This window comes from Mangifera indica, chromosome 2 (genome assembly GCF_011075055.1).
Source record: "Mangifera indica cultivar Alphonso chromosome 2, CATAS_Mindica_2.1, whole genome shotgun sequence".
In the NCBI taxonomy this organism is placed as follows: Eukaryota; Viridiplantae; Streptophyta; class Magnoliopsida; order Sapindales; family Anacardiaceae; genus Mangifera; species Mangifera indica.
The window spans coordinates 1,235,544-1,256,297 of NC_058138.1; the positions used below are offsets into that span (position 1 = coordinate 1,235,544).

At 32.2% G+C, this 20,754-nt stretch overlaps 1 protein-coding gene and 1 pseudogene across 1 annotated transcript; both read left to right on the plus strand.

Annotated features, from left to right (window-relative positions):
* Nucleotides 1-2,869: 2,869 nt before the first annotated feature.
* LOC123205154 (probable disease resistance protein At4g27220) lies at nucleotides 2,870-8,467 on the plus strand. The gene is made up of 5 exons (XM_044622032.1): nucleotides 2,870-4,032; nucleotides 4,116-4,440; nucleotides 4,862-6,222; nucleotides 6,449-6,874; nucleotides 7,952-8,467. The coding sequence occupies exons 1-5, from the start codon at nucleotides 3,382-3,384 to the stop codon at nucleotides 8,414-8,416; spliced, it is 3,228 nt and encodes a 1,075-aa protein (XP_044477967.1). The 5' UTR covers nucleotides 2,870-3,381; the 3' UTR covers nucleotides 8,417-8,467.
* Nucleotides 8,468-8,624: 157 nt separating this feature from the next.
* LOC123200030 lies at nucleotides 8,625-19,526 on the plus strand (annotated as a pseudogene).
* The last annotated feature ends 1,228 nt before the right edge of the window (nucleotides 19,527-20,754 follow it).

The following is a 20,754-nucleotide window of genomic DNA, read 5'->3' on the forward strand; positions in this document are numbered from 1 at the left end:
CATTAATGTTCACAGTAAAGTACAATTTTCTTCTCTCACATACAGGATTTCGATTTTGAGGAAAAAAAACAATTTCGATTTGTCATTGTTTAGATTAAGTTGTATATATTTTAAGTAAAATAATATTTTATTATTTTTAATTAAATACAATATTTATTTATACTTAATAATTTTTTATTAAATATAATAATAATTTTTTATTTTTAATAATAAAAAATTTATCAAAACCAAACACACTCTAAATGTACGAAAAGAGAATGGAAATGTAGTTTTGGTGAATATATTGTTTTGTACTCCTTTGCACTTTCTTCTTGTGGAATGAGTTGCTCTGAAAAAATGTTATGTCAAAATATACATATATATTTTTATATGGGTATTGCCGGAAGAGGATCCCATAATGGCTGACATAGATTGGTCATAGTCATTCAACTAGAAGAAAGTGAAGGGGTCCATGGCAGGATACCATTGTCCACCGGTTTTCTCTTGGTTGCACTTTTTCTCTGCAGCAATAATTCTTTTAACATGGTGAGAGTAATAATTGAGTTTCTATAATTGTTAAAAGGCCAAAAACTAATTCCCATCCCATGAATAGTAAAAACCTAACTCAAATACTTATTTACAAGATAATTTTTATTAAAATTTTTAATTAGAATTAAAGGTAAAATCATTATTTACTACAAAAATTAAAGTTTTAACATATTTTCCTTCTCAAGTTTAAAATTCTCACAATTTTTCCTTACCCAAAATTTGAAAAGTGACCATTTTTCCCTTAAGATTTTTTTGCTCTTCTCTCCGATAGTCTCTGAAAATGCCTTTGTTTTTGTCGGATTACTCTTTATTTTCCATAGCAAATAAATAAGGTGAGTGGTCATTTTGAGTGTTAAATCAATTGAATTTAGTAAAACTTTCATTTCATGTTGTAAATGAATTGAAATGATAATCTATCATTTACGGTATACTTAAAAGTAACTGATTCGTGTTCACTGTAAATATAAATTTTTTGATTTTTTAAATATTTGTTTAGATTGCATTATAATGCCTCATAAGCCCTCTCGTGAGGCCTCAATCTGATCTATAAATTTGTGATTGTGTCCAAAATTTCTGTTGTAGTAGAAGTGCATATGAGCTACAAATGTGATTAGTATTAGATTTTGAGTTGAGCTCTACTTAAATATAGATTGACTCAAATTTAACATGAATTTACAATTATTAGTTCGAGATTAAATTTGTTTGAGCTTATTAAAAATGTTTGAATGAATAATATTATTAATATGATAAATCATATTAACAATTTATTAACAATATTATTATATAGGGATATGAATTAAATTTAAATTGAATTGTTGAATTAAAATTTTAATTCAAATTTAATTCAAATTAAATTAAATATTTAATTAAATTGAACTAATTTAGTTTAAATCCTATCACAAATGAAATATGAGCCTTGAGTTGAGGTAAGACCTATTGACTTAAGATATTTTTGTGATGTACCATTTGATATAATCCGTTTTACTAACAATTAATAATAAAAAGATTAAAAAACAATAAGACTAGAATAATAATAAATTGAAAAAAGAAGGTACAATCGGTACCTTCTCTCCTTTTTGAATCTTTGAGTTCAAGATACCACTCGAAAAATTTAATTAATTAACGAATAAATATATTTGATAAGGTAATTAGAAAAAGAGACACATGCCATGTTTTTCTGGTAAGAGTTTTTTGTTTTTGTTCTGAAAATAATTTATCTGGAATTGTAATTTGTTGTTGATAAAGGATGAAAGTAAGAAAAAACTAGGAAAAAATTGATTTTATTGGCTATTAATTTGAAGAGTACAATCAACGTCATGTAACAACTTTCAAAAGTTAATAAGATATAAAATAAGAAAATTACAGTGGAGACTCATAATGTGAAAATGGATAGTAGCCCTCAAATAATAGTTTGAGTGTTAAAAGAGTGAGTTTTTATAATGGAGAATTTGGGTTTAGGTCTTCTTTGAGTGTTAAAAGAGTGAGTTTTTATAATGGAGAATTTGGGTTTAGGTCTTCTGATGATATAATTAAGATGAGATTTTTGTTTTATTTAGTTAAATAATTATGGAGTTAATTATTAAACTCGAAGTTTAATCAACTCAATATAATTCATTCAATCTCAAAAGAATAATTCAATTTAAATAAGATTCTCTCTCTAAGATCTAAAAGTTTATTGAGTCTCCTCTCTTTGAAAAAAAAAAAGGTTAAAGAATACATTCAAATACCTCCTATCGTATTTTTTTCATTTACCCCCTCAACAGTCAAGAAAGATTTTCTCATATTTTCAATTGAAATATTTTCATTTTAATTATTTATAAATGCCTCTGTTTTTGTCCAATTAATTATCTCTTAATGTTGTATATAAAAACAAATGATATAATCTAATTCATACAACTAATTAGACATGATAAGTTTAATACACTTTAGCCTAACTCTTATTACATATTAATTATGTATACAAAATAATTAATAATAACAAGTTTAATACACTTTATATATTAGGAGATAGACAAATGACATTGGTTAAGCTTTAAGGTTCATTTTATTTTTGTTAGATCCCCATAACCTACTATATTGGCTGAATATTGACAACTGACCCAACAAAATGAAAACTCATATTTTGTATATGAAAAGTCATCATTCAAAGGGGCTTAAGGTGAATATTTATCATTATAATGCTGGTAAGTTTTAGAAAGTTTTGCAAAATTTGTTAATTAATTAGTAATAAATTTTGGCTTTTGCAAGAGCACTTAATAAAGTTAATGCTACTTTGCCTAATTTAATCTTCATTTTCCACCACATTGAATTATAAAATAATTAATTAATGAGGTCCCTAGTCTTCTACAGCCCTCTTTTTTCTTGGTTTGATAAAGTATTAATCTGTTCACATGGTGAGTTTTCACAATCAATCAATTGAATTTAGTGGAACCTTCTTCCATAGATGAATCATTCACACTAAAGTTACAAGCAATTAATTCTTCTTCACTGTAATCTCTCTTCATCATTTTCATTTTTCTTCTCTCAATCATTCACAAATATTTTCACTCACAAACCTCTCTGAAACTAGTTCCCCTGATTTCTTCAGTTTGCACCTTAGTTGCCCTGTTATTTTCTCTGTTTTAGTTTCTTTATTTCAGAATCATTTTGCTCTATTTCTGGTTCTTTATTTTTTTCTATTTCAATATTTCTGATTTCTTCAACCAAAAAATTAAAAAAAAACACTTTTTGCTTTCAGTTATTTCTCGATTACTAGAAAGAATTATCATTTCTCGTATTTATTGTTAATTATTTTCATTTGCTTTACTTCTCTTCTGTTTTTCAAACTTTCAAAAAAAAAAAAGTTCTAAAAAAATGGTTGATGTTGCCGGGAATGTTGGGGGTGCGGTGAGTCCTGTCCTTCAACTTGCCGAGTGGTTGGCTGCTCCGATTTGTCGTCAATTTAAGTACTTGTACAACTACACTACCAATTTCAAAAATCTGGAAATGGAAGTTGGTAAGTTGAAGAATTCAAGAGATGAAGTTAAGCGTAAGATTATTGCTGCCGAAAGAAATGTGCAAGAGATCAAACAGAATGTCAAAAACTGGCAGAAGGATGTGGAGAAGACCATTATTGAAGCAGAGCAGCTGATTCAAGAGAAAGCAAACAACCCTCGATGTTTCAAGGGATTGTGCCCCAACTTCATCATCCGCTATAAACAAAGCAAGAAAGCATTCAAATTAAAGCAAGATGATATTGCTCCACTCCTCCAGCAAGAAAAGGATTTGGATCCAGTTTCCGATCCTACTAATCCACCAGAGATCTGGCTTAGATCGAGTGAAAATTATTTGGCTTTTGAATCAAGAAACTCCACGGTAAAGAATGTATGGGATGCTTTAAATGATGAGAATGTCTTCATGATTGGTGTTTATGGGATGGGGGGTCTTGGGAAGACCACTCTTGTGCAAGAAGTTGGTAGGAAAGCCGAGAAGGAAAAGCTCTTTGACGACATTGTTTTTGTGGAGGTAAGGAAACATACAGTACACAACAATAAGGTTTACTTTATATTGGTTCTGACCGGGCGTATATTTTTCTTCCTATCTTGCAGGTATCAAAATCTCCTGATATAAAGAAGATTCAAACAGTAATTGCAGACAACTTGGGTTTGAAATTCGAAAACGAAACTGAAAGGGCAAAGAAGCTATATTCAAGAATGGAGGGCAAGAATATTCTTTTAATTCTAGATAATATTTGGGAATCTCTAGAATTTGAAAACACGATAGGAATTCCTTGCGGAGCTGATCGTGGGAGAAATAAACTTTTGTTTACAACAAGAAACTTAGATGTGTTGGAAAGGATGGGCTCCACAAATAATTTCGGGATGGGAATTTTAAATGAAAACGAAGCATGGAACCTATTCGCCAAGATGACAGGTAGATGTGTCGTACAACTTTTATTTTTATCTTTTATTGCTCAACTTATAAATTTTATTTTTTTTAATTATATATTGTGGTTTAATGTATTTAATAAAATATTAAAGAAATTATTTGTCACTAAAAAATAAACTTATTTATGATATCAATTCTACATATTATAAAAGTAAAGGTTTAGCTTAAGTTAGTTAAGTCCAAGGGACTATCCTATTGTTGAATTAGAAATTGTTTATTATATTTGTCATATATATATGAGCAATATTATTTGACATTATAAGTAGAACTCATTTAGAGAAAAAAATTTTTGATTAATTTATTCGGAAATAAATGAAATTCAACATTTAGAACTTCTCTTGTTTTTAAATCCAAAGTATGCATGTAAAATGAAAATCAATTTGTATAATCCTAGATCTCTTTGCAGGTAATGTTATTCAAACACATAGATTGCATTCTCTACCGAACGATGTATGCAAGGAATGCAGAGGTTTACCTATTGTCATTTGTACAATAGGAAAAGCATTAAAAAACAAGAGTGATCTATCTGATTGGAAGGTTGCATTGCAGGAACTGAAAGCACCTTCGCCAACCAATTTTATCGGATTGCTAGAAAAGGAGTACATGAAGATAGCCTTAAGTTACAAGTATTTAAGAAATGATGAATTGAAGAAAACTTTTTTAATTGCTAGTCTATTAGAAAATAATACTTCTATATCAAACTTGTTCAAACATGTTGTGTGTCTAGATATACTTGAAGGAGCTAACTTGACAATGGAAAACGCACGACATAGACTAGATACATTGGTTCGCGAACTTAAAGATGCTTGTTTGTTACTTGACGGGTTCGAAAGCAGACAATTTGCTATGCATGATGTTATTCGTGTTGTTGCTTTAACAATTGCATATGTGGATCACCATGTGTTTACAATAAGAAATGACATTGAACGAGATTGGAAGGACAGAGACAAACTCAAGAAATGCACAAAAATCTTCCTACCTAGTAATAGTAATATTATTAGTCAACTTTGGTCTAACTATTTGGACTGTCCAGATCTTGAATATTTCTATATGACCAATATGTGGAACTCTTCTTTCGAAATCCCTGAGGACTTCTTTGCAGTGATGCCAAAACTAAGAGTGTTGAATGTGGTTGGACTACAACAATCATTATTGCCATCATCAATTGGTTTTCTGACAAACCTTCAAACATTGTGTTTAGATGATGGCAAAATTAAAGATGTTGTTGTTATTGGAAAGCTTAAGAAGCTAAAGGTCCTTAGCTTGCGATTTGCTAATATTAAGGAGTTTCCTACGGAAATGGGTCAATTGACTGAATTAAGACTATTAGATTTGAGATGTTGCTATCAATTGAAAGTTATTGCTCCAAATGTGATATCAAAATTATCCCAATTGGAAGAACTTTATTTAAAGGACTGCCCTATTCAGTGGAAGATTGAAGTACTCAAGGAATTGAAGCTTTTGTCTAGCATCACTAGTTTAGAATTGGATGTTAAATATGACAAGGTTTTGCCTAAAGACTTGTTTTCCAAAGAGCTTATAAGGTACAAAGTATCAGAGGGAAATTGGTGGTTCCTAAATCCAATAATTGATGAATATGAGTATTTGAGGGTATTGAAATTGGTATTCAACGTTTCCAACTACTTGGAAGAATTATGTGGAATCAAGAATGTTGAAATCTTATGCATAGCCGAATATTTAGATGATTGTGGGCATTCACAATTCAGTTTGCAGTCCAAAGAAATCACACCACTTTTTAACAAAAAGGTTAGATTTATTACAACTTTTTGTACTTGTCTACTATATATATTCTTATTTTCTTTTAGTTTTATTCACATTTGTTAACATCTAGTTATAGTATTCTCTCTTGCATCTTTTTTACTAGTAACTTAAATTTTCAGATTCAGTTCAATTTCATTATCAAGTACTCTTCTTTTTAATTTTTCTCATGTGAGTTCATTAATATTAAAACAACAATTAATTTTGACTGTAGGTTATCTTTCCTGATTTAATGGTCTTGGTATTGAAGAATATTATTTCTAGAAAGATTTGGGACAAACAACTTCCATCTACCTCCTTTCAAAATTTGAAACAATTGATATTGTGGAGATGTGCAAAGATAAAATTTGTGTTTCCTTATACCATAACCAACAACCTCCAGCAACTCCAATATCTTAATATAGAGGATTGTATTGATTTAGAGGAAATTGTTGCCACAGAAGAAATAACAGAAGCAGCTGCCAGTTTTGTCTTTCCTGAAGTAGCCTTTTTGAAGCTTGGAAATCTACCGGAACTTGCAACTTTTTATCCTGGAATACATACTTTGGAATGGCCAAAGTTGAAAAGGTTGGAGATGAAAAATTGTGACAAATTTGAGATGTTCAATTCAAAGCCAAATTCTTTGTGCTTGGACTATAAGGTATGAGTATCTAATTTGAAACAACAGAATTATCTCCTTCCTTTTTTTTTTTTTTTCGTAATGCTCAGTGAGCTGAATATTTGTTTTTCATTAATAGTGAACTTATATAGAAGTAAATTCAACTGACTGTTGATGTTTCCAAGAGACAAAGTAGGCATGTTAAAGGAATTCCAACCCCCTCAATCTTCACTTTTTTAAAATTTTACTGAAATTTATGTAAAGTTTCATAATTAAGATTTTTGAAAAAAAAATTAAAAGATATATTTAATTAGTGGTTTTCGAAAACAACTTTTGAACTTTTAAATTTTTATATTGATTTGAAATTTAAAAAATAAATAATTGAAGGCTTCAACAAATAAGCCATTAACTAAACTTTTGTTTTAAGAATATAATTAAAAAGTTGATTAGATTTTGTTTTGATGGTTATGTAGATCAATCATGATTGACTCAATGACTGCTAAAAATTTCATCCCTATTTCTTACAAAAAAATATTAAAGGAAAAAAATAAAAATCTTCGATAATAATTAACTTAAAATACATCTTCATAAATAATTAGCAAAATTTAATATACTAAATTATATGTGAATAATAGGAAATTATAATTAATTTCATAATTTATTATAGTGATAAATTTTTTATTTAATTATTTGTTATATATGCTTATTTTTCTTTTTTCTTTTTTCTAGTGCATTAAATTTTTAGTTCAATTTTACTAGTAAGAATTTTTAGTTCAAGTTGTCACTTAACGAAAAGGTGATAACTTGTTGTACTTTGCTTTTTTATATTCTCTTATGCTTATTCTCATTTGTTAGTTGTAGTATTCAATTATTTGTTATATGCTTATTTTCCTTTTTGCATTTCTTTTCAATTTTTCAACTGAATTAAATTTCTTTTTTAATTCATGCTTGCATCAATTTCACTAGAAAGTATTGATTTCATTAATTCATGCTTGCTTCTGTAGTTAATATTTTTAGAGACAAAAAAATACATTGTTAATATTATGGAATGTCATGATAAATGCATAAGTCAATTATTTCTTTTTAAGATTTTGAAATAACAATTAACTTTGACTGCAGGTTCACTTTCATGATTTAGAGGTCTTAGAATTGAAGAATATTAGTTTTGAAAAGATTTGGAATAGCCAACTTTCAACTTCTTCTTATCAAAATTTGACACACTTGACCTTATTTGAATGTGATAAAATAAAATATGTGTTCCCTTTATCAATAGCCAAAAGCCTCCAACATCTCCAATACCTTGAGTTAACGAGATGTAAGGTTTTAGAAGGAATTGTTGCTCCAGAAGAAGGAACAGAAGTTGCTATCAATTTTTTCTTTCCACAGGTAAGCACAGTGAAGCTTCAGTATCTACCAGAGTTTATGGATTTCTATCTTGGAATACTTACTTCAGAATGGCTGAAATTGAGAGAGTTGGTGGTCAAAGATTGTGACAGAATTAAAATGTTGACTTTAGAGCCAAATTTCATATGCTTTGACCAAAAGGTACAAGAATCCAATTTTATTCCTTGTTTTTTTTTTTAAAATAAAAATTGTCTATGTTATATTACATAAATTCAAAACAACTGACTCAGTGGCTTCTAAAAATTCCATCCCTATTTCTTACTGTATTAAAGGAAAAAAAAAATCCTCAATAATAATTAACTTAAAATACATCTTCATAAATAAAGACATTATATTAGGGTAATTTTGGTACTGAACAAGAACAAAAATCAGTTTAATTTTGAAACAAATTATATTAGGGTAATTGCCAATTTGATATGTATTGAATTCTTTGTACGTATTAATTTATAAGGAATATAAGCAACGAATTAGCTGAGACATAAATTTTAAAAAATAAATAGTGTACTGACCGAGCAATTCATCAAACAGTTGGTGAACAATAACAATAACTTCTACAAATTCGAACACAAAGCTAACAACACATCACAGATTAAACCCACTTAAAAATGAATTTAAAAATTGATCTATTGTATCCAACAATGAATTAAAAGCACAAAATTTATACCAAAAACTCCAATATTGCTACACAAGATAGATGGAAAGAAAACCAGAGAGATGAAGGATAGGCTGAGAGATAAAAGAGTTTATTTTTGTTGTGTTTGGATATCGAGATGCAAAGACGGTGTTCAAGACTCAAAAGACCATGACTGGAGTAGGAATTCTTCATTGGGATAGAGTTTTTTGAATGTCTGTGTTATATAGGATAATGATATTTTAACTGCACTATGCAATTCATAGCATTTTATTTTTTATGAACTCTTTAAGGTACTATTAGGTTCTAAAAATCATAAATATAATTTTATTTTTATTAGAAATATATGTAATAGGCGCATGGTCTTTCATATTATTGGAAAGCTTAATAAGCTGAATCATTTTTCATGAATATTGAAATTATATATTACATTAAACAATTAAGATTTTCCAAGAAAAAAAAATCAAGAAGTAAGTTTTGTTTCAAGAATTATCAAAAACTAACTGGATTTGGTTTTGGTGGATCTGTAGATTAACTTCAATTTGGAGGTATTTGATGGTGAGCTAAATATTTGTTGGCAAAGTCAATCTAAAACTCTTACAATCTATAGGGATATCTCCACAAATTTTCCACTTCGACTCCTTCAAAGATTTAAAAATGTGAGAGAGCTCCAACTATATAGGAGTCAATATAAAGACATTAAGAGCCTATGTAGTCTTCCAAATCTTGAAATTCTAGAAGTCGATCATTGTTATAGATTGATGAGTCTAATGCCATTCTCAGGTTCTTTCCAGAATCTTAAAGTTTTGAAGGTAAGTTCATGTGACGAATTAATGAAGTTAATTACACTTCAGTGGCTAGAAGTTTGGTGCAGTTGAGAGATCTTAGCATATCATTTTGTAAAATGCTGACTGGAATAGTAGAAAATGAAGGAGATGCAACAACAAGTACTGAGATTGTTTTTAACTATTTGAACAAGTTGTCACTTGAATCGTTATATAGTCTCACAAGTTTTTGCTCTGGGAATTACTCCTTTAGTTTTCCATCTTTAGAAGAGTTGACTATAAAACATTGCCCCAATTTGGAGATTTTTTGTCAAGGAAGCTTATGCACACCAAATTTAGACAGAGTCATTTACAATGCCATAGAGACGGAAATTGGGGAGAATGACTTGAATACAACTATACAACAAGAACGCAAAAAACAGGTATTTATTTATTTAATGAGTTTAAATTTGAATAAATTTGAAGAATATTAGATTTTCAGAGTTAATTATAATTAATTGTGTTTTTAACAATGTTGACCTTGCATCACATAAAAAATTAGTTTGTGTATATGGTGAGCATTATTATTGAACTACTGACCACCACGCACTTTCGCATCTCTCTTCGCTACTACGATACAACTAGCTTCCTCTATATTTTTCTAAGAAATTTCTAACTCTAAAATTCATATTTTTTCCTCCTTGGTTAAAGTTAAATATATTTAAAATTATTAACTTTAATTTGATTGACATGATTTTTTTTTAGGTTGGCTCATTTGGGAAGGAATTGACATTAAGCCAAGAAGATCTGCGTATTTCTGTGATGACTGAGGGAAACACTTGAATTTGCTGCCCAATGTCTTCGTGTTGGAAATCGAGGAAGTAGGTTTCCTTAAATTTAATTAAATGAAGTTTTAATCATAGCCACCTAATCAATTCTCACGAGTAGTTGATAGGTACATAGTTATTTTTGTTTCTGTTTGTGCAGATATGATGATGGAAGTCAGTAAAAGAGAGGAGACAACACTGTTCCGGATCCAGATGTAGATACTTACACGAAGGTGTCTTCAACATACTTATCTTGTTTATATCAGATGTATTGTTCTATATGCAGTTGCTACATGTATGAAATACTCATGACATGGACATGCGTTACTACCTCATTGGGTACAGTCCTGAGGTCGAGAGGTAAATTTTTTTAATTGCAATGGCTGTGTTTACAAGTACGTTGTACCCTTTCATACATAAATACCTTTCTATTTAATTTCATCTTATTTATGGATTCGTTATGTTGCAACAACTGCTTTTTGATCAATCAGCCATGGGTTATAATAATTTCTGGATTTTATTATAAATAGAAATTAATTTCTGAAGAAACTTAATAATGTTTATATCGTATGCTTATCATCAAGTACTTAAAAGCCATGGGTTATTAAACTTTAATAAATTTTATTTCAAATAAATCACTGTTAGTCTTACGATATGTGAACAACTATAATTTAAAAGGAAATTGATATACTTTTGATTTATTGTGTCAATATCTTAAACCGATTGAAGTGATCATGACATATTAAGACTAACAGTATTCTTATTCATTAGAAGAGAAGTAATTTGTTTTTTTTTTTAATGTAAGAGTTTGAACCCATATCTGCATAATAATGCTCCAATTTTTTCCTTTGTATTATCAGGCAGGATCAAACAAAGGCTGTTGAGATTCTTGTCAATGACCTTAAGGTTTTTGCATCTTTCAATGAAGATCTTTTCAAGGAGATTACTCAGCTCCTCACTCTTGATAACTTTAGGTGAGTACACCACCATTCTTTTTAATTGGTATGTTATGCTATGAAATTTTTTACTTGATCTTTTCTATTGGCAATTTGTGGTCAGGCAAAATGAGCATCTTTCCAAGTATGGAGACACAAAATCGGCTCGTAATATTATGCTTGTAGAACTCAAAAAGCTAATTGAAGCAAACCCTTTGTTTCGCAACAAGCTTACATTCCCAGCCTTCAAAAGTTCACAACTGAGGACATTGATAAACTAGAGGTTTTTCTTGAATCTTTTGATAGCGGTTAATTTCTTATTTGTGCCATTGTCCTGCAGCGAGGTTTTTTGGTAAAAACAAAACCTAGAAGATGCTTTTTAAAATTATATATGTTTATTGGTATGTTATGTATTAGTTGATTTGTACTTTGGGTTTGCGTTTTTGATATATTTTACACTTGCAGATGGTATACCTCCTCTTGATGAGAGTTATTGTCTAAAACTCGCTTCTTTTTAAAATCTTTTCAGTTTAAATTGGCAGCATTATGATGGGAACCTGGGTAACCCCTCACTGCCACTGCACTTCTGAAGATATCTCACCCAAAGCTTAATCACCCAACTAAAGCAACTGCTGAACTGCGTAAATTCCAGCCAAGACAGAACACGCAAATGTAAATAGCTTAGAAAAATATGTGTTGTATTGATGGAGTTATAAACTTGATTACAACAGTTTTCTACCAATACAATGACTATTTCTCAGCTGTTACAATTGATTAACACAAATTTACAGAACAAATACAGATTTCCAGCAAGGCACAACTCAGTAACACTGAACTGAGTTCCAAAAGTATTCACAAAACAACTCCAAAACCATAGCCAAAGGCTCCCTTGTTCAGCTTTCGAGAGGCTGACTCTCTCCCACTCACTCTACTCAAATTTTTCCCTCTTTTCTCTCCTGCTCAAGGTCTCTTTTTATCTCCCCTTTTTCCTGCATTCCCAATCCAGCATTGCCACTTGATCTTGGGATATCTTGGTGGTCCCACATTCTGATTGCGTATCCTGATCTGGAGGCTTCTGCTGTGCTGCATGTTCCCCTGCAGGTTGAGTATGTTTTAGTACAAGTTGACCTGCTAGTTGACTGCTACGTGTTATCCTCCTAGCGTTGCCACTTGTGTTTCTTCTTTTCTTCATATAAACATGATCCCTAACACATTAACTTTGCAAGAATCCTTGTCCGAATCCTGATATTAAGACACTCTTCACTGATCATTCTTGCAATCCTACAGCTAATGGAGCTCATCCTCCTCCTACAAGCACCCCCCTTGTGGGACCAATTCCTAAAGCTGGTGCTTTTTCGCCTATTGGTGCTCATGATGTGAGCAATTTGCATCTATCTGCCATATACAACATTGGTTCATGCTCAAATAACAATTGTCATGTGTCTTACGGTGCCAGCCATTTCAGACTGTTGTTTCCCCATCTCCTGGTGCTGTTGCTGGTTGGATGTCAAACAGTAGTCCTTCCTTACCTTGCCCTGCTGTCACCCCCTGGTCTTGTTCAGTCTTCTAGTGCTGGTAAGGAAGTTGTTATTGTGTAGTTTGCATTGCTTTTCCCCCTGCTTTAGGCATAATATGTTTGGCTGAATTACTATAATTTATTTATTTATTTATTTTTATTGGGATTTTTGAAACATCAGGGCAACAGGTATGACTGCGATGGATTATCAATCAGCTGATTCAGAGAATTTGATGAAACATATCCGCACTGGCCAATCTGATGAAGTGTGGATGAGTTAGATAATCTTTTGTTTTTTAAAGCTTGATAGCTTCTATAAAATTCTAAATGACTTTTATATCAGTTGCTTGTTGCAATTTTCTTGGTTGATTCCCACTTTAATGATTGTTTGGTGTCTGTAGGTGTCTTTTTCTGGTGTAGCACATACTTCTAATGTATATTCTCAAGATGACATCGCTAAAACTATTCTTTTAAGTAGAAAATAAAAAATAGCTATTTTTTTCTTGTGTAAATCCTAAATCAGGGCTCTGATGTCATGAGCATGGATTTCCATCCACAACAACAAACTATTCTTTTAGGTAAAGAAATAGAAAATAGCTACTGTTGAATTTCTGGTCACTGAAAAATTTATGTAACTTTTTCCACAGATTTTTTGTTATTGATTGAAATTTATGTTTTCCGATTTGTACTGGGGACAAATGTTGGTGACATTAGCCATTGGGAGGTGGGATCCCTGGCAAGGCTGGCACACAAGTCTTTCAAAGTTTGGGACATATCAGCTGCTTCAATGCCATTGCAGGTATTCGCCATCTTAACTTCCTATGAGTACAATGCATAAAATCTTCCTCCTTTATCAATGTGATCTTGACAATGAATATAATAATAGTGGGTATTAACTGTTACTCATATAAACCACCCTAGTACTAATGAAAATTGGATTCAGTATACTAGCTAGCTTAATTGTCAAACACTTTAATATTAACCATAACTGACAATTTAGGAAGATAAGAATGGACTGATTCTTGTCTCTGCATTAATTAACTTGTATTACCAGATGGCTTTGTTGAATGATGCTCCAATATCAGTGAATAGGAGCGTTTGGGGGCTGATGGACTTATGCTTGGTATGTATATGCTTTCTTTGGTGGTGACTATGAATCATATACCTAGTTCAGTGTACTTACATTTTCTCTTATTCAAATTGCGCTTTGTCTATGTTAGGACCCAAGTTTATGTAAGAAAGAAGGCTAGAACCTAAGCAAAGGGAAGAGAGGGAAGGGCAACAGGAAGCAAGGATTCTGGAGCTCGACACCAAGTTGAAGCAGATTCAGTTCAGGATTCACAACAGCTCAAGAAAAGGGCAATAACAGAATTAACGGTTCAACAGAATGAGGGGACCACGGGTACATTGATGAATGACGTGGCAGGAGCTGAAGATAGAAGTGAATTGGAGGGAAAAGAGCGTTATATGCAGCAGGAAAGGAAAGGAAAGGGATTAAGCAGAAATTGAGGAAATACAGGGAATTTAGGAAGAGATCCAGCCTCTCAAATGCTGGAGTTGTATGAGTGCCGAGGGAAGGGTTGTATTCTGTATTGATGATTTGTATCAGTATTATTATTGTGGAATAGTAATAACCAATAATGAATTCAAGATTTCCTTCAATCATAATTCTTCCATATATCATTTCTATTCTTGTACATTTAGTATTGCCATTTAAATTCTTGTTATTGTGCTTGGAAGATTGGTGATTAGTGGTGATTGTAGGTGGAGTACTGCAGTAGTTTGTCTGGAGGTGATGCGTTGCTGGAGAAGTTAGCTGGGTTGACTGGAATCTCACCAGTCTAGGCGTTGCATTTTCAAAACATATTGTTCAGATATGTACTGGCAATCCAACTGGAGAACTAAGACAGCACTTAGAAGTAAATTTTGTATATATCAGTTCTTCCTTGATAATGGCTACATACGGTTTCAAAACATATTGTTTTAGATTGATGCCCATGTTGGTGGAGCATTTGTTCATCCCAATAAGCAACTTTGTATAGTTACATGTGGAGATGATAAAACTATTAAGGTATCATCTTAAAAGGACTTGAACTGCTTCTCTAGGGAAAACATAACTGATATATCCTCGTTGTAATGTTCATCCTATTAACGAGTTTGGCTTATTGGGATGCTTAGAGTAGTATCTTCTGTGACAGGTATGGAATGCAGTAGCTGGACGCAGGCAGTATACGTTTGAAGGCCATGAAGCTCCTGTGTATTCAGTCTGCCCTCACCACAAAGAAAATATTCAGGTTAATTTTTTGAACTCATCTATGATGTATTGGTGATCTGTATCATTATCTGTTTTTATATGGTAACTCACTGATAGAAATAAGATGGCTACCATCACTTTGAATCTCATATTATCCATCTTCCTATCTTGAAATATGCAGTTTATATTTTCTACTGCCATTGATGGAAAGCTCCTTGGCACTTGTCTGCTTTTGATGTGCCATTATTTTTAACTATTCTTACATCTTCTAAATAGAGTAATACTTCTATATTTTATCTCGCAGGAATCTCATTTAGTTGAGTGGAATGAAAGTGAAGGAGCTATCAAAAAGACATATTCTGGTTTCAGAAAGCATTCTCTAAGAGTTGTCTGGTTTGATACAACACGGAATCAATTCTTGGCTGCTGGTGACGAATTTCAAATTAAATTCTGGGATATGAACAATACAAATATGCTGACATCTGTTGATGCAGATGGCGGATTGCTGGTTTGTAGTTTTACTGTTTACTTGTGCACCAACGGTATTTAGCAGTAAATATGTGTTAGGGCTCGAGTATATGTGAAAAGGAAAAGAAGAGGCAGGAAAACAAAGCTGAAGTTACAAGCTGAAGGAGCCGAGAAACTAACAGACGATAACAGCAATAAGGGCATTGGAGAGCTTACTGTGGGAGCTGAAGGCTGTAATTCCAAATATGATGCTAACAGTACCGATGATAACTCTGGTGGGCAGTCCACAGGACCTCCAAATGGCAGCACCCCAGTAGCAGTTAAAGCAGCAGACAAGCAGCAAGAATATGGGGATGTGCTGGGAAAAGAAGGTGCTCTGGAGATGTTAGAAGCTGAGCTGGCACGCGAGGATTGGTGGAGTTACAGCAAGGAGCCAAATATTAAGAGCCTGGTGAGAGAGGAAAAGGAGGAGGAAAAAGACAGGAAGGAATAGGGAGAGAACCAGCCTCTCGAATGCTGGAAGTGAAATTGCTCTGGGGCCAGATTTTCTGCTTTCATTAATCTTTTGTGTTGTTGAATTATTTGGTTTTACCATTGAGATACAATATAGTAGAGTGTTAACTGGAATTTGTTCTTCAAGTTGACAATGAGTTGTAATGTGAAACAATGGGAATGCATTGTTTGCTTGATTTTATGACAAACGGATATATTGCATTAGAGATAATCTTTTCTTACATACTTCTGTTTTTTATTACACTGTTACATTGGTGAAGAAGTAGATAAACAATCACAGTCACTAGTTCATTCCGCAAGAGACCAGGTCTGCAACGTTTCTCAGTTGGGAGAAGCTCACTGAATCGCCGTTCGTCCCTCAGGTACCTATCAATATGTTGCAGTTGTTAATTCAGTTCTATTCTTTGCGGGCTAGTCCTAGACTGAGATTCAGTAAGGAAGGACCTCTCCTTGCAGTTACAACGAGTGACAATGGTATCAAAATATTAGCCAACAGTGATGGATTTTGATTAATAAGAATGTTAGAAAGCAGGGCTGCTGACAAAAATAGGGTCCCATCTGAATCCATTCTTGCATGTTTGTTGATCATCCTCTCATGTCATTGTTTGAGCTTGTTTTAAAAAAGTAATTTTTAAAGAAAGAATACATGGGAAGATAAAATTATAAATATCAGCTCTTTAGGGGTTGGCATTATCACCCTTGAACTATAATTAGGTCTGTTTGATATTTCATATACGATTAACAATACTTGATTGAGATAATTTTTTTGCAATGTTTATAGATATCCACATAACTGAATGAGATTGCTTACTGTGTCTCAGGTCATGACAATGTTTATGCCCCCACCTCAGGCAGCTACCTTTTTGGCATTCCATCCCCAAGATAATAATATTATTGCCATTGGGATGGAGGATTCTACTATTCAAATATACAATATCAGAGTGGATGAGGTGAAGTTTCTCCCTTGAATTGTCATATTTTTTACTTAATTTTTGAAGGTAGTTTTATGTGTAACTGGTCGCAGGACATCTTCAATTGGAGTTTGCTCTATTTATTGCTAGTTTTAATCTATATTTGATTACAATGTTATTTTAAGAATGATAATGTATATATTATTTTGGTATGGCTGACTCGTTACACATACCATGCAATCTGATGTATGTTTATTGACTCAGTTTATTAGTGGGGAAGTCTTAATGTTACCATATTTTAGGAATTCGTAGTTAATATAATTTTATAAGAACAACTGAAATCATTTTTCTACTACTACTACTATAATTATTATTATTATTATTATTGTATGGAAATGTATCATCTTCCCAAAAAAAACATATATGCAACAAAAGAACAAAAACTGAAATCATTTTTCTACTACTACTATTATTATTATTATTATTGTATGGAAACGCATCATCTTCCCAAAAAAAACATATATGCAACAAAAGTACAAAAAGACATACATGAGTCCACTACAATATAAAAAACCTTGCTAAAAAACTGTCAAAGCTCAAGTATAGCTATCTAAATAATCAAGTCAAGAGCTTTATTGAATACTTAAAGCTCACTGCATGATATATAATGTGGAAGCATAATTTATGCTGAATGTTGCAAGCAGGTCAAAACCAAACTCAAAGGTCACCAAAATCGAATCATAGGGCTTGCATTTTCCCAAACTTCAAATGCATTGGTGTCTTTAAGGGCTGATGTGCAGGTTAGAGTCAAACTAATATAAAATTCAATATTTTAGTGTTTATTGTTATTAGTTATTCTTTTGCTCATTTGGGGTGCTTTTAAGTTTTTGTTGAGAGTAAGAAAACTAGCACATTTAAATCATTAAGGGTTTGCTCTATTGACTGTTTGCTTGTTTGGGAAGCAAAATATTTTATTTAGTACCTTGTTAGATAGCATGAGAGTTGCAATTTGAGATTGATCATAACCCGTTGAGGGTAATCAATGGCTGCATACTACAATCATTTTCTTTGGAAAATTTTCTAATGTAGTTGAATTACCATGTAAATATAATCTGCGTGTATGTTTCCTAGTCAGTGATAGGTGTCAAAAAGTGCCCAAATTTAAGCTTTCATTGTCCAGACAGGTGAAGTTGAATGGTCAAATTGTTTTGAGGGAATATCTAATGCAAAGTGCAATGAAAATGTTTTTTTTTTTAACTTTACATAAGTCTGAATATCTTGGTTAGTGTCATAGATTAAATACCAGTAATGGGGTCTTACCTATCAGCTGGAGTTTTTGATGTGGCTTCTAGATCACAATATTATTTAACTTGAGATTGTGCCAAGTGAGCCAAGTGTCTTGAATTCAAATTCCTTGGTTGTAATGTTAAATCAAAATAAGTCTTAAGGGAGCAAAAATATAAGTTATATAGGGTTTACAAGTGAAATCAATAGAGGAAAATATTCTACCACTACCAAAGCTAATCACTTAATACACTAAAAAGAGTAGTCAATCATGTAAATGAAGAAAGACTTTAATTTTCTACAAGTTTCAAAAGTGGCTTTTGGCAGTTGCTTCTAAATGCTATTGAATTTCAATTTAGGTCCCAAAAATTATGTTGAAGCTTTCTCTTTAATGCTATCTCTGGGTTTTTGACGTCCATAACATAATAAATTATTTATTTATACTCAATTTTTTTGATACAGCTATGTATGTGAAGCATCGATAAATGGGAGAAGCTGAAATCCAGGTTTATACAAACACCAGCTGGCCGTCAATCCCCTCTTGTTGGAGAAACTAAAGTCCATCTTCATAATGATCAAACACATCTATTGGTGGTTCATGACAGCCAAATTTCCATTTATGACAGCAAGCTTGAATGTTCACATTCTGTAAGCTTTGCTTCCATCTCATCTTGTTTTAGTGTGTCATTAGTTTGATCTCTCTTTAAGTAAACTTACCATATGATAATTTATATGACCATGATCTCAATTAAATTAAATTATGTGGAAACATAGCATCATGATAATATGGGTTAATCAGACCCAAATCACATGTTCCTGTCTGCTTAAAAGATTAAGTTATGTAGCTTATTATCATCACTGTACTAATTCCACCTTGACCAGCTAGAGTAAAGGAGTCTAGAATGCATTTTTATTGATGTTATGCTAGAAGCCTTGTGTATGGCTTATCACACTTTGTTGGAAGTTTTATTCTGGTGTTGCAACATGTCCGGCAAATGTTACTATGCACTTATGCTGTGTATTTATGACTTGTAGTGGTCTCCAAAAGATGCACTTCCCACTCCCATTTCAAGTGCAATATATTCATGTGATGGTTTACTGGTGCTGTTGGAGTTTTTGATGTGGACAATTTAAGACTTCAATGCGGAATAACACCTTCTGCCTACATACCTTCCTTCACTGGGTAAGTATATAAAAACCACCTCAAAGGTTTCAAAAATTTTTCATTAATTTCCCTGTATCAAAATCTCAAAGCAGTAGGAAGCCATCCCTCACTGACAATATTTTTTCTGCAGCAGCAGCACTACCACCTATCCTTTGTTATAGTGGCTCATCCATCTCAGCCTAATCAAATCGCTCTTGGCATGAGTGATGGAGCAGTGCATGTAGTCGAGCCTTCTGATACCAAGTTGTAGTGGGGTGGTACACCCCAAGACAATGGATCCCTTTCCTCTAATTCGTCAAATCCTTCTTTGGCTGGTCAACCATTAGAGCTCCCTCCTAGGTAACTGCTGTGGCATATAAGATGAGAAAGGTTAGACAACAAGGAGTATAGATTGAGCTGCACATTTTTTTTTGGTTCTTAGTTTTGAACATCATCCTTTTCACTCTTTAACTTCCTCCAGATCTTGCCTTGCTATATCTGTTATAAATTGTTTTTCTCGTTGGCTGTTTTGCTACATGAAATTCTAGAGAGAAACATTTTATCTGAAATGAGAACACACCCGGCTTCAATAAACTGATTTGACGACACTTTAGAAGGTTTTCCTTGTATGATGTTGTATACATTAACAGTTTTGAAAATGGTCACTGTTGTCATGTCTGTCTGTTTTTGTACTGAAACCAGCCTTTTCTTTTGTTAATTTTGGGCTGCCCCATTGTAAAATTTTCAGTGTTAATTATTATAATTAATTGTGTTTTTAACAATGTTGACCTTGCACCACATAAAAAAATTTGTGCATATGTTGTGCATTATTGTTGAACTAGTGGCCACCACACACTTTCACGCCTCTCTTTACTATTAGAATACAACTAGCTTCTTCTATATTTTTCTAAGACATTTCTAACCACCATCAAATTCATTTTTTTTCCCTTGGTTCCTGTTAAACATATATAAAATTATTATAGTCTTTCAATCGAAATATTAACTTTAATTTGATTGACATGATTCTTCTTTAGGTTGGCTCCTTTTGGAAGGAATTGACATTAAGTGAAAGGAATATCATGACAACTTTGCAAGGAGAGTTTCAAAAGAACTTTGGCAAAGCAGAACTCTTTGATTGATTAAGGATGACCATGCATATATCTCAATTCATATCCTTAAAAAATTTATCAATCATGAAAAACTCATATTGAAAGTAACTATATATGAAGAGATGTTCTCATGTGAAGAAGGTGAGGAATATGTTGGAGCGT